Raw genomic sequence first — 15746 nt, forward strand, 5'->3', positions numbered from 1 at the left:
TCACCTGACATGCATGTTTTTGGACGATGGGAGGAAGGTGGAGTACACGGGGAGAATCCGCGCATACATGGGGAGAACATGCCAGGAAACCCCCTTGATGTGAGGCGACGGTGCTAACCACCACACCACCGTACAGCTCCGTGTTAAAAGTCTTAAAACACAAATGTTAAACATCATGTTGTTTTTGAGAAAATTGCATTTAGCTTATCTACTTTTACAAAAAAAAACAAAATGTACTGATTCATTTAAAATTCACCAAGCAATTACAGTACAAAGGTTTGCTGGAAGCAAAATCAACAGCCTTTTCCCAGAAATACATATATGCTATACTATATATGAAAATATCCTGTGTTAAGTTTATTGCTCTCCAATACAAAGGGCGTGTGCACTGACAGATACCCAGTTTTAGGAAATACCTTTGTGCATCACTAAAAACATGTACAAAGTGGAAAAGTAAGCAATACCAATGTAATCATTTAAGGCTGGAATGTCTATATATGAGTAATAAAAACTATGACATTTCAAACAAAATAAAGCAACCAATCATATGTTTTTACATGCATGCAAAAGATTAAGTGAAAAGGTATAAAGGAAATCATTACATTGGCTAAAAACATAATAAATTACTAATTTTTTTCATTTGATTAGTTGTTTCTTGACTATTTCTTGTTTTGTTAGGTAGACTGTTGTAAAAATATAAATACTGCATGGCAACTTGGCAAACAATTCTAACAATAGAAGATGATTCCAGTTAGGAAATGACTGATGATGAAAGATTGCAAAGAAAGCTCCATAGCTATAATGCAGCGAAGACTGCATTTAAGGTTCAATTCAAAGAGTACGTTCCCTTTAATGTTCAAAGAGAACGTATTTTTCAACACATTTAATACTTTATGAAATGAAAAAAACCCTGACTGATAAAACCTGAAAATCTGGAATACATCTGACTTTCTACAAAAGAGACTTCAAAGGCTTCACATATGTATGTATCTGTAAAAAAATAAAATAGTTTGGTCACTTACCAAACATGCTTTGTGTACACTGTAAATTTTCTCTAATTTCTAATTGTAGAAATGCATCAGACTCCCTTTCAACACCAATTTGTTTTGCTTTGTTTATTTGCTGTGATACCCTTATTGCAGATTTGAAGTCATAGTAATGATTTCATATTTGTCCTGGACGTTGGTGTGCTCCCGTCTGTCAGGCTCAGGTTGGTGCAAGTCAATGAAGAGAAAGTAAATCCCTGCTCCAACCGCTCCACCCACCATTGGTCCTGCCACAGGGATCCACCACCAACAGTCTCCAGCTCTGCAGAGAGGTCATGTAAGTCTAAATAACTATAACAAAATACTGTTGGATATCATGCATCAGCAGTACTGATATTTGAACAGTATCCTACCGAATGATACATTACCTTTGCCACTATGGGGCAACTCCTGATCAGCACGACTTGTACAAAGAGCTTTTGGCTCTGACAGAGCAGTTCATAAGCACCACAAATTTAATTTAAATTTCTTTTCTTTTTTCTTATTTTTTCACGTTTTAATACCAATTGAGCAGCTTGTGACTATTACAGTACTGTTTCAATCTGCCTTTAATGGGGATTTAAATGGAGAGTTTAATATTTGTATTTACTAGAACCAGCACCTGATAATATTACCTCAATACAAAGAATAGGCCTGACAGAGACCTAACTTGGTTCTCTCTGTGGTTGATTGATACTGTTTCACACCAAAAGTAGTGTAAGCTGTGTTTTTTTTCAATGGAGGTGTAAGACAAGCCGATTAAATCCTTTCCTATTGCCAGAAGTAGTGTGTTTACTCTTGGTGCTGCCAGGGCATTGACCAACACAGAACTGGAGTTACCTTACTACTGCCTCCCAGGGGGACAAGCGAGCTACAACAACATGAAGGAATTAAACTTTATCCTTCAGGCTGTGTTGAATAACAGTTTTTGATAAGCACGCCCCTGTGAAATACTGTATTTAGCTTTGTTTATTAATATTGAATGCACCACATACGTTAGCCCCACATAGCGGACCTGAGATGGAGCTATGAACTGTCTGGCAGACCCATAAAATCGATTAATCTCATCCATATAAAATGAGTCTGTGTGCCTGGATGTTTTGTTCCCATCAATGCTGATTGGAGCCATAATAGATAAATGCCCTCAACTACTGTAGTCATTTGACATTGGAGTGAATACTGATTAAACACTATATAATTGCAAACAAAAGCCAGATGTTAGCAGGTTTCTTGACCAAATCAAGTGGAGAGTCAGATGCGTTGGAGCTTTCAGAAGTTTAATTATGACTTGGTAATTGATGTGAACACACAAGGCTAAAACTTCTGATGTGGCACAAATTCAGTGAAATGAAAGACACAACAGAGTTGAATTATGGGAAGAGTAGGATCCAGTCTGGCTTTACTCAACACTTAAAGTCAGAATGTTTTGTCATCTGTTTATTTGCTGCAGTAGCATTTCAAATTATATCAAGTCAATGTCTCTTCAGTCTGTATGCCTAAGGTAGTATCATCCCACCTGAGATAAGTTGTACACGGTTATCCCAGATTACAGTAAAATCCTAAGAAGCTCTGTTTATTAGACATGTGTCCTCATTTTCACTCTGACTCCTATCAGAAAGCTTGTTTACCAAGCCAATGAGGGATTATTGTAAGTCAATGTGGCTATACAAGCAAGGGAACAAGTCGATGCACAAAAGTAAATCAACACTTGAACGGGTCGTATTTATCTTCCGTTGGCATACAAGAAGAAGACTGGAGGAGGGAGCCGTCTGGATTACAGACTTTAATCCACACCCACAGCTAAGATGATCAGGCCAGGAGTCTCTCACTAGGTCACACTGAAGTTGTGTGCATGGGTTGAAAAGAAATGTAATTTCCAGAAATACTCAGCCTTCCGTGAGGGTCTTTTAACATGGTGCTGTATTTGTTTTAATCAGATATGTAAAAGATTATGCCAGATTTTGCATTTATTTGATGATAAGATCCTGGTAGTACTAAGAGCTTACATATGCATTAAAGTAATCTTTCTAAATTTGTGAAGTCACGCTTTTATGAGCCATCTGGCTATAGTTGAAGCTGTGGTATGGGCACAGACAGCATCAGAAACTCTGCATTTCACATACCAAGTCTTTAGATTTCCTCCAACCACTTCATACTGTGTTATTTTCAAGCTAAATCAAGAATGCTGCCTCAGTTGTATTGACAAGTCTTTTAACTCAGGCCTGTGCTTATATGGCCTTTCTAAAGGCGCCATTATTATCCAAGCAGTGTTTTGTTCTTAGTTTGACAACCATAACAGCCATTCTCAATGCATTTGAGCAATGACATGCACAGACGCTTTCAGGGGCAGGGGTTAAAAAGATTGGTCCAGTGGAGGGTCAAGGATGACGGGCACTGAGGGCAAAGGCACAAACAGCACGTATTTACCAACGATCAAAACAGAGAGCCTGACAAGAGCGACTAGAGGAATGTCTTCCAACCCTCCATGAAACACACTTCTTTGCTTCCGTTGGAATTAAAGCCTAAATCAAGATGGTGGGAAGCAGAATCCGGGTTTCTGTCTCGGTCATAAATCTGTAAACCATTATTTAGCCTTTAACAGATAACTGAGGCCCAATAAAAGTCTGTTGAGATCACCTAAACTTGTTTCTAATTTGGAAATCTTAGTAGCGTTTAAGGCTGCTGTTGAGAACTATTAGTTCTATGTGTAGTACGATAGCTTTGCTTGCACTCTAGACAAAGTCCAAAGTGACAGTGAGAAGTTTGCAACCTTCAGACTGAAAAGTTCAATCTTATTACCTACAGTAGCCCCGAACGTCTGTCAGGTAAGGTAAACCGTTTTATTTTTATCTTTCTTTTGGTGGTTGATATTTGTAGCGAAGGGGAGTAGAGTTGCGCCGCCGGGACTCGAAACCCGGCCTTCTGGGTACTAAACTGGGACTCTGACCACTACACCAAAGAGCCAGGCTCATTGGCGTGACAGTCAGAACACACCCACAACCCTAGTGATGGTCACTCCATCACACTATTACTTTGATATTCTGGGTGCCTGGTTGTCAGATGGAGTCAAAACTCATCACCAACAACCCGAGGCACCTATGGCAGGGGCTTAAAGCCTTAACTGACTACAGGGGGAGCACACAGCAAACCCAACACACAACACCCACCTTTCCAGATGACTTCAACGCCTTCTCTGCCAGGTTTGACCCCTCTGCTAGACCCCCTGGCATGGGTGGCTCCTCTTCCTCCCCCAACCACCCACCCCTGCAACCCCCCCACTGGTATGAGGAGGGGGGACCAGACCCCACCTTCTGGAATATCCCCACGCCCCCCCTCCACCTTTGGGGCCGACCAGGACTGCCCGCTCTCCATCAGCAGGGCTGATGTCTACCGCTCTTTCAAGCGGATCAACCCACGGAAGGCGGCTGGACCAGATACTAATACTAAAAAGTGGCATCCCGGGACGTGTCCTGAAGGCTTGTGCTTACCAGTTAGCGGAGGTATTTACAGACATTTTTAACCTCTCTCTTTCCCTCAGCTCCGTCCCCACCTGCTTTAAAACCAGCACCATCATTCCCATCCCCAAGCAGCAGAAGGTGACCAGCCTAAATGACTGGCGCCCCATAGCCCTCACCCCCATTGTCAGCAAGTGCTTTGAGAGCCTGGTCAAAGGACTCATATGCCCCATGCTTCCCCCCACCCTCGATCCCTTCCAGTTCGCTTACAGAGCCAACAGGAGCACAGAAGATGCCATCGCCCACGTCCTCCACACGGCCCTCTCCCACCTATAGGGCAGGGGCACCTATGTGAGGATGCTGTTTGTGGACTACAGCTCCACATTTAATACCATAATTCCCTCCAGGCTAGATGGCAAGCTCCGGGACCTGGGCCTGAACACACCACTGTGCGACTGGATCCTGGACTTCCTGACAGACCGCCCCCAGTCGGTGAGAGTGGCTGGTCGGACCTCCTCCAGTCTGAGTCTCAGCATTGGGGCACCACAGGGCTGTGTCCTCAGCCCTCTCCTGTACTCCCTGTACACCTACGACTGCGTAGCGACACAGACATCGAACCATGTTGTGAAGTTCGCTGACGACACGGCAGTGGTGGGTCTGATTTCTGGCGGCGATGAGTCGGCCTACAGGGAGGAGGTGGCAATCTTGGAGCAGTGGTGTATGGCCAATCACCTCTCTCTGAATGTCAGCAAGACCAAAGAGATCGTGGTGGACTACAGGAAAAAGAAGGAGGAGCTACAACCAGTCACCATCAACGGCTCAGAGGTGGAGAGGGTGGACACCTTCAAATATCTTGGTGTAAACATTGAAGAAGGACCTGACTTGGGACTGCCATGTGACCGCAGTTGTCAGAAAGGCCCAACAGCGCCTGTATGGACTCAGGCGCCTGAAGCAATTCGGCCTTAGACCCAACACCATCAGGGACTTCTACAGAGGCACAGTAGAGAGCCTCTTGACAGGCATCTTCACATCCTGGTACGGCAGCTGTACGGACAGAAACCGCAAGGCGTTGAGGAGGGTTGTTCGCACTGCCAAGAACATCACCGGATGTGAGCTGCCCAGTCTGGAGGACCTCTACGCCCAGCGCTGCCTGAACAAATCCCTGAGGATTATTAAAGACCCCACCCACCCCCATAAAAACCTTTTTTCCCCTCTAAAATCCAAAAGGGTGAAGGGATACAAGATCCTGCCAACGCGTACCAGCAGACTGAGGAACATTTTTTTCCCACAGGCTGTCAGACTTTTAAACAACAGTGAAAACTGATATGCTTGCCTATGTTTATTTATTTATTGTTTTAAGTGTTTTAGGTTGTTTTTATCATGTTTTATTTTGTTTTTAGTATATCGGAGCTTCCAAGCGCAAAGTTTTTCACATGTATGTAACCACAGTGCATCTAAGTGACGAATAAAGTGAATCTGAATCTGAATCTGGTGCCTGAGCTGTAGGCTGGCTTTTCTTGCAAGCAACCAAAGACAGATCACTTATCGCTCAATGCGTAATTTTAAGGTATTTGTCCCATCTGACAGCAACCTTGGCTTCGAGAAAATGTTCTTAATGAGTAGCCTTCGAGGTCAGATCGTACAGTTTGCTGAGTCACCGTTATCATTGTGTTGAGTAACTGATTAATTGAACAACTGCATCAACAGCATTAAGGACTGAGTACGTGTTCTCATATTTTGCCATCTCCTTTCAACCTTTTCAAATGCACAACTTGAAACTGTACATAAAAAAACAATTATTGGGTAGTTTTACACAGTATTTATTGTATCATTTGGCAAGGAACAACCCAGTCCAGACAGAAAACATGTTATAATTCTAAGTTGATAACTATAATTTTTTTTTACTTTTAGCCATATGTCTAGATATGGTTGTAAATTGTGAGATGTAGTTTTTTCTAGGCTGCTATTTTCGGGCAGCCTTCAAGTCCAGACATGAAAGGAAATCCAATGCACGAATAGCCTAATGTGTTAGATGTAACCATGTAGATTTTGGTAACTTTCTAAGCATGTATTTCATATAATGTAAACCTGACCATGCACATTAATTCTATCCTGACCATATGATTTCAACTCTTAAATCTAAACCCTAAAAGAGGGAGAAATGATGAGTGGGAGGGATGTAGAAAGGAATTTGTTGTAAATGTTTAGTAGTAAGGCTCATGGAATAGCACATTCGGCCATTTATTGCTTTCTTATAGAAGCATTCGTGGTGAGATCATCACTATCCAGACAGTGAGAGGACATCGTCATGTAGGAACAGGTACAGAGTTGGGAGGCGAAGAACATCAAGGTGCCTGATTAGTCAAAACTTAACCTGCATTTGTGTCGGGAACACAGTAACTAAAACATGGGAAATAGAAAATCTTGCGGCTGTAATATTTTGCACTGTGAGTGCACATAGCTATTTCACATTCTGTTTTAAGATGAGGCTTTGGGGAAAAACACTTTGAGAACTGTGGCTTTAAAGGATAAGTGCATGTTGCTAATGGATGGCTCTACATGGATGTCCATGTAACAGTGCATCCTCAATAATGTACTGGCAGAGCATGTGAAACAACGACAATATAGCTCCATAGTACTGCTAATGGTGGACACCCTTGGAAAGTGCCTTTAACCAAGCAAAGTCAATTTATTTTAATCTAAGAGGACAAATTGAGACAATATTAAGACAAAACAGAATGAGAACCAACTGTGATGTCAGGGGGAGCGACTGGGGAATATATGATGGAACATACAAAGTGGTGAATATTTCATACTTATATGCACGGTAACTCTCCCTGTTCACTCAAAATGCAGGAGATGCTCACATAGTGTCTGAAAAATTCATTCAGATTGTGGCGAGAACAGAGATGGTACTAGAAGTGCTGCTCTTCATGTGGGATGAGGCGGAGCAACCACTTGGTTGCACTGAAACACTGAATTCCTTATTATGCAGCCAATGTGTTTTGGCACTGGTGGCAGTAAAAGCTGCACCAGATGATGGACCTAAGGCAGACAGATCATGTATATTTTTTGCTATTTTCTCATTAATCTTTGTGTTAATAATCCAAACACAGCTCAAATACAACTTTACAGGTATGAACTGGAGTATTTTCCTTTCTAAATCAGTAAAATTACCTGAACACTTCCATGCCCCATCCAGCTACAGCCGTGAAGATCCGCGGGCCAAGGTCTCGTGCCGGGTTTATCGGATAGCCACAGTTCAGACCCATGGACACTCCTATGGCCATGATGATCAGGCCGATGCACAGGGGCTCCATGCCTTTTGGGGCGCCAATATTCTTCCTGTCTGTGATGGCCAGGATGCACAGAATCAGTGCACCAGTTGCAATTACCTTGAAAACAGACACAACAGACAGTTATCGTAACATCAGTTGCATTCCTGCCCGAGATACTTCTTTGCCGAGGCAAAACTTGAGGCGGAGTAAAGTTTTCGGTGTTGTTTGCCTGCGTCTGTGTTTGCCTGTCAGCAAAATAACCAAGCTTAATTTTACAAACTTAGGTGGAGCACAGTTAAAGTAAGAATGTGAGTTTGGAAATGGATCAGGTTCCTCCTCATTAAAATGGTAAAATGAACATTGGCCTGTAGAAGGAGGAGGATAAGCTTTTAAACTGCTCTTTTTGTTTGCTGTACCTGCTGTAATTTGATTGCGAGAGGATGTTTTTGAGTCCCCTGACCTGCTGCAGTGACCTCTGCCCTGTGTTTTCTTTAAGCTTATTAAGGGGCTTCCCCTTCCCCCTGGTTTCTGACTGGTTTGTAAAACGGCTTTACTGTCCTACCCAATATGTGTGTATTGAAAAAGAAAATAAAGGAGATACAAAATGATGCAAAAATTTTTTTGACAAACTGAAATATTTAAACATACCATACTCTATTTCCTTTACAGATTTCTTAATTAATCAGTGATCTATTTTGGCCTCCAAGATTTTATTTGAAATAGAGTCAACAAATAAACACAATGTTAGTTTTCATCTCTAACACAAGTTCTTATGAATGTATATCATAATTGTGTTATCTTTAACCCCCCTCACAGCTTGCACATAGTTGCTTAACATGTTCTTCTAATCTCATATGCATCCAGGACAGATGGTAGTTATTCTCAGCATCAAAGCAGAATTGTTCATACATCCACAAAGAATGTATATGTGTACTCATTCCCACTTTAATGCCCATGACTGCACTAAATTCAGGCTAATGTGGATCATTGTATGCTCTAGTGACTTCCATCTACACAAATGTTTTTGTTGGACTATATTTGCTATCCATAATTCAATGTAAAGAAGAGGCATCGCCCTTCAAAGCTAAAAATGTACACGATATTTTAAAATATGCTTAAGTATCCGTATTATCAGACACTTTGTATGGTTTGGAAACACACATTTAAGGGTCTGCTTGTCTTTATAGGTTAATTAAACAATTGCTTAACTATTTTAATTCATTTTAATGATATATCTACAGCTCAGGTTCTTGTGTCGCCATGTTTTATTACCATTTTTTTTCACCTGCTTTTGTTGATTTCCATTTTTCATTCTGTGTTTCTGTAATGTTTGGATGTCTTAATAAAATGCTGTGCAAGTGCCGCCCACTCAAGACAGACCTCTATCCTCACTGCAAGCTTTGTCTTTGTTTTTTTAATCCTTTTAAATGAGTTTGCAAGTCAATCATATTTAAATCGCAGAATTAAATAACTTTTTTCTCACCTCACCTGATCAACAAACCCATTGAGTACTGAGAGATGTTCTGCGGGATAAGAGGCAAAAATGTTGGCCGTGGCATTTGCACCAGTGACTGCTAATTCTCCTTTAGTGTAGTCCATCAAAGCATCTGTAGAAAAAGAAATGTAGTTAAAGAAACATTATGGGGAAATTATATATTTGTATCTCCTGTAATAGCAAATTAACTGAAATATAACATTAGTTTCATCGTTCTATAAAATTCCAGCTCATTCTTGCAAGAAAACGTGTTGTTTGACCACAAGTCCAAAATGTATTAATATTGTGATAAAGAAGCGCAAATTGTGATGTTTTTCATTGCCTACGGTGTTGTATAAGGATGTATAGAACCAATGTGACGCAAATCATCCCCTAATCATGTATTTCTTTTGCCAAATTTAAACAAACTATGACTGACAGTGAAGTTAATCAGCAAAAAGTCTTGTGACAACATTGGGTTTGATGGAACTTGAGCTTTGTTCTGTAAGGGAACAGACAGGTGTAACGCCGTCCAACCCTGCTACAGTTTGCAAAGGAAGACCTAGAGATGCAACGTTTTTTGAGCCCTGAAAATTTATAAACTAAACTTTATAAACCATTTCCAATGATATTAAAGAGTTTCATAATATGCAAAAAAATAGGCTTGTTACAGTTTCAAAGGGTAAACACAGGGATATGATGATTTCATATCCCAAAAAGTATGGTTATTTGACCTTTTTGTTTTTATTGTATCCTGCTTTATTTTGCTCTTCAGACTAACGTAGCTGTTTACACGCACCATAATACAAGCCAAAAACAGCACAGGATCCAGCGAAAGCCCCCAGGAATTGTGCCAGCACATACACAGGGAACTTCTTTAGAGGCAGCTTCCCCAGAATCACCATGGCCAGAGAGACTGCAGGGTTCACATGGGCTCCTGGGACAATTAAACAAAACCACGAACAACATCAAGTGATATTAAGAGCATAATGAAAAGTTCAGAATTCCCATGTAAGAGTAAAACAACAACAAGGCATAAATATAAAATATAAAAGTGTTTGTGATTTTATGACTCAGGCCAGAAAACGTGATTTTTTTTTTTTAATTAACTGAATAATTTCCAATGTAAGTTCCCAAAGGCCTGTCCAACAGTCCTACATCTCTGAACAGTCAGTTTCTAATTACTTCTGTCTAGAAATTCAGCAAAGGTTCACATGTGAGAAGCGAATTATTTGCATCTTTGTTTGAGATGTGACTTAATAGGGCTGAAATATTTGTGTCACAAAAAAATATAATTCACTCTGTTCTATACGGTATAACAGACAATCAAAGTTTTCAAGTTCGAAATGGATGCTTTTAATAGCTTCACTTTTTTCACTCATACAGCGGATATCTCCAAATCTTGTATTTTAATGTGTAAAATTGATCAAGTTCCCTTTTGATAACGATTATTACCAAATTATTTAATCTCTAAATTGAATGTAAAATATTTGTGACCGAGCCCAGGAAGACAATTTAGCATTTTAAGAGTTTCTGGGGTCTTTTTTTTTCAGTGTGCCTTGTTTTCATACAGTTTTCTGCATGCTTTCATATTATGGATACTGTGTTTGTGTGCCTTCAGATCTGTTTTCCTATGCACTGCATTGTCCCAAAGAGGCGTGTTGAACACATTCCAGCCAATTGTTCCTGGGCTGCGATGGCAGTGTGGGGTCATTTGTTTAACACTTCGGGATCTTGGCTTTGACCTCAATGTGGTAACACCACTGGGGGTATCAGCCATGCGCCCATTGTTAATCTCCCCATTCTGTTCACAAACACTGACCACGACAACCAGCCAGACCTGCCTGTCTGAATTGCATCTGACATAATCTGCCTGAATCTGCTTAAGGCACACGTAGACTGCAGGTCATTAGAGTGACCATGATGTGTCATACTTACGGTACACTGTCATCTAAAATCTGAGACTACAAAGTGAAAACAATTGTGTTTTCTTCTCCTTTGGGGCCGCTCTGCCAGGGAAGCCCAGAGAGCCAGGCTTGTCACACCTGACCCCCCTCATCTCCAGAGACCCATGCCCCTGTAAAGCTCATTAGTCCAATACCTATGATCATCTTCAGAGATGTCGTTGGACAGAAGCTTCCCACTGAGCTGTGGACCCCCGGGCTGAATGGCCCAGTCATGCAGCAAAAGCTCTCCATATATTAACCTCTCTGTCCTCTGGCTTTTCTACTACTCTTCTGAAGCTTTGCAACTCTTCTTGTTAGGCATGTACCTCGAGTTAAGAGACAGAACAAATATCTTTAATGGCAAAATGATAAATCTTAATGTGAAGATCTTTAATGAAAATTGCTACATTTCTTCAATTTCTTCACACAGCCATGTTTGCAGAGCAGATTAACCAATCAGGTGCCAGTACTCAGTTTTAGAAGGGCTGGCCAACCACTGGACAGAATAAGGTTGCACCCTCCTCTTTCACACATGATTAAATATTCCTTTCATCTGTTATCATGCCATCAAGTGCCACATTTCATCTTTTTTTTCTTCTCCATGGGAGTACAAAGGAGTAGCAGCTATATAACAACTCTGCACAATGCCACCTTCACATGCTGACTACCTTCATTAATGATTAACACGCACTCACCACTTTTATCTAAGAAAGCCCACGAGATACACAGTGGCATGTTTCAACTTTTCAGCTCCTCACAGCGCTGCACAGTGTAACAATGCAAGTCGATAGCAGAGGTTTTTTGCGTGTCGATTTTTTTTTAAGGGAGCAGACAGCAGAGACAGAGTGTACCTGACCTAAGACTGCATCTCCAACACAAAAAAACACTTTTGAGATGACTTTAGTCACCAGCTTGTGTTTGGCGACCTGGAAGAAGGTGCTGCAGACTGAAATGTTGCTAAACCAAAAAAGACGATGAATTTATCTTTACTTGAACCTGAAAGTGTTCAGACGTTTTTTTTTTTCTTATCTTGTACTCGTACATATTTGACCTGGTGTTCACTTTTAATTTCTTTTAGAGTAAGAACCAAAGAACAGAGTAAACAAAAGATCTAATTAGAAAACAATTTGATGACAAATTGGCAACATGCTTGCAGGCAGAGCTGAAACACTTTGTGAACTAATTAAGTGACAAACAAATTAACAAGCAACAAATTCAATGATTAGATTATTTAAAAGAAAAATGCTAAAATATATATTTAGATTAATCATTCCCATTTTTTTTAGTATGCATGTCTGTCTCTATCGCTACAAACTCAACATAAAAAATTATGGCATTTCAAAGACCAAGCAATGAACTGAATTAGTGAAAATAATCTACGAGGTAACTGAGAATGAAAGAATTCTTTGTCTTGAGGCTTGCAAAAGTAGAATATGTGGATGAATGCCAGCTGCACATGTGTGCCACTTTTACCTGACACTCCCCCTGCCATGTAGACAGCCATCATGACTCCCAGAGTGAAACCAACGTGGATGGTCAGAGGCTCCCCGAGAGCCCCTTTACTCAGCACTGTCTGGGCCACTGAACCGCATCCAAAGAGCTGGGACACAGACAAGAACAAAAACACAAAGGGGTGGAGGTAGAAAGGCTCATTGTTTTTAGTTATTCCAATTATACTCGCCATTAACACTAGCCTTCTTGTCCACAAACAGCCTCTGACTGCCACAGACAATTTGTCCGAGCTGGAGCTCAAAACAGTGATTAATCCCCCACTTGTTAAGTGAAAGGCACAACTAATTTAGAGGGGGGGGGAAGTGTTGAGGCGAGAGCAGTCATCCAAAAATAAAAGAGTTACTGTGGAAGCTGCATCTTTCCTCTGATGCGCCATCGAAGGCATCAAAGCAATCTCTTATAGGTGACAGGTGGAGCTCAGGGGCTAACAGGTGGCGGCCAGGACACAGACTAGGAGCACATAATGACTGCAAAGCAGACGACTCTTTCAGTGGATGACAAGAAAACACAGAGTAAGGGAAGCATACTATTCTGTACTGCAAAGTGATCCAGTTATTTAATTTAATACTTTGTTTATACTTTCATAAACTCAGTAAATGCTTCAAATATCTGTAATTATCTCAAATAATATTTTTTTGGAACAGAGGACACGTGGATTGTGGGGAATAGAAAATAGTCCCACACTGGATCTGGCTCATTTTATTATAATCTCAACAGTCAGTCAGGAGTAAATAACAACCGAGTACATTAGAGAGAAAGATTATTATTGTATTTGTTAATAGAGACATTTTTCGAGACAGCAGTCACTTGATTTGACACCTTATGTACATATTGGTTCACAACTTTAAAGCGGATGTCTAAGCTGAATGACAGGTGCAGAGGGAGGTACTCACTATCAGGACAAATATCCCCAGAAATTCTGCAAGGAACTCCTTAAAGATGTCCCGCCTCAGGCCAAATTTCTCCTTCATCTTCCTCCTGCTTTCATTTTCCATTTTTTAAATTTTTTTTTTTTTTTTTTTACCCTGCGTCTCCTCGATGTCTTCTCCGGACCACAACAAACAGCCAACAGCTATGATGGAATCCGTGTGTAGCTGTCGGTGCAGGTTGTCGCCTCCCACTCGGTGCGCTCACGCCGTGCTCCGCTCGGCAGGCTGACGGACACGTTAAGCTCTCTGCGTCCGTTTCCCTGCGTAACCACAAGGGGTCTACTTTTATTACAACAAGGTCTCCGCGTACCGTGCTGCCGCCCAGGCGTGCTGATTGCTGAAAAAACCTTGAGTGATCGCGTTCACATTTCAGAGCTCTCACATGATGTAATAAAGTGGCCCGCAATATACAATATACAATATACATATATACAATATACATATATATAATGTCGCTCGAAATGAAAAGCCAGAAACTAAAACCCATCTCTGTCAGTGGGAGAAACGTTGCGATCAGACAGGAAATCCAGTCATCACGGAGCGCTTTTTTTCTTTCTTCTTTTACTAAATTTGCAAAGTGAAGTAGAGGTGAATGGTGAAAGGTGATTTCACTTGGCATTTAAACAATTAAAACCACAGAGACGAATGAAAATATCATAACAGCAAGCTCGTGCATGTAAAAGGTGAAAGTCATTAAACAGTCCCAATTTCCTCTGCTAATGCTGAAATTAAGCACACAGTCTGAACTATTTGCACTCCACGGTGACATTTACAAAATGATTAAAAGACACAGAGCTTATTTTCGTTAAAACATTTTAACATCCTTTTGGAAGGATTTTATCTTTAACTCGACACTCCGTATTTTAAACACACAACGGTGCAAGCCTCCTTATTTGCTTCTCCTGTCAACACAGACTGTGCTATAGTGTTCATGTTTTGCAATTAACAAGGGGTTTATAACCAGAGTGTGTGCAACAACTACGTCTTATCAATATTTATTCATGTTCCATTTGTAATAACAAAATCTATACATGATTAAAAAAAAAAGATTAAAAATCTCATCAAACTGGAAAATCTACTTTACTGCAGGCTTGGAAAAACATATAGACCAAAAAAAGTCCTTATCTAAAAGAGATCTTGCATGATATAGGCTATAGCCTACATGGATTAGTGTGGTCAGTGGAACAAACTAAATAAATTAGGGTTGTTGGTTCTTTTTGTCCAGACTTTTGAATCCGTGTTGGGTCACATGCAGCTATGTAACAACCTGTAAGTGTTATAAGAAAAGAAAAACATAAGAGGAGGTTTTATTTATTTATTTATTTTTGTCTGTTAAAGCATCAACAAAAATATAACATTCTTCAGTTGCACCCACGTCCTCCTCACGCTGACAACTGCTTAAAAACTCTTTGCGGGACCGCAGATCCTGATTTTTCCGGGGACATTCGCACTTTTCGTGATCTCATATTACAACGTTTCTCACTCTTTCTTCGCGACGTAGCCTATACGCGCTTGCAAAACCCACATAAACTAATTCTTACCATCCTCGCCGTATTTCCAACTTCACAGGTTATCATCAACACCTCCAGAGGCATTGCAACCCGATGAATATTGAGATCATCGTGTGTGTGAGACTCGGCCGCGTCCGAGGCTCGCTCCTTCCAACAGAGGGAGCTCCATGAGCGCCGCTAAAGTTTTGTCACACCGTCTCCCCGGTGTGTCTTATCTTCCGTTTGCTGTGCTTTGTGAAAAAGGTGAGGCGACGGGCTATGGATGGGATGTTTTGAATCCATTAATCAATGTCACCGGTGCAGGCGAGTCCTCTTTGATGTGAAACAGACACTTTGAGAGTGTCGCGCATGCTGTGAAAAAAGGTTGATGTGCTGATGGAGAAAAAGCATCCTCCGGGGGTTTGCAAATGATGGTCTTAAATCTGTCTCCCGACTCCTTTGTCCTGTCATGGAGCTCATGTTATGAAATCCGGAATTTAAACGTTACTTAACGAGGAACGCGGTGGCTTTAAAACTCAATTTCATGTTGAATGTCTCCAATTTTTGAATAACATGCCAATGCATGACCCACAAATACAAATAACCTCTTTATTTAGGCTACTATTAAGCTGTTGGC

At 40.9% G+C, this 15746-nt stretch overlaps 1 protein-coding gene across 1 annotated transcript; it reads right to left on the bottom strand.

The window, feature by feature from the left end:
• Positions 1-999: 999 nt before the first annotated feature.
• Positions 1000-13685, bottom strand: aqp9b (aquaporin 9b). Its single transcript, XM_075471127.1, has 6 exons — positions 13584-13685; positions 12652-12778; positions 10032-10169; positions 9247-9365; positions 7658-7875; positions 1000-1308 (listed from the first exon to the last, which is right to left on the bottom strand). Exons 1-6 carry the CDS (start codon positions 13683-13685, stop codon positions 1134-1136), a joined length of 879 nt encoding a protein of 292 aa, XP_075327242.1. The 3' UTR covers positions 1000-1133.
• Positions 13686-15746: the final 2061 nt, after the last annotated feature.

This window comes from Odontesthes bonariensis, chromosome 1, assembly GCF_027942865.1.
Source record: "Odontesthes bonariensis isolate fOdoBon6 chromosome 1, fOdoBon6.hap1, whole genome shotgun sequence".
In the NCBI taxonomy this organism is placed as follows: domain Eukaryota; kingdom Metazoa; phylum Chordata; class Actinopteri; order Atheriniformes; family Atherinopsidae; genus Odontesthes; species Odontesthes bonariensis.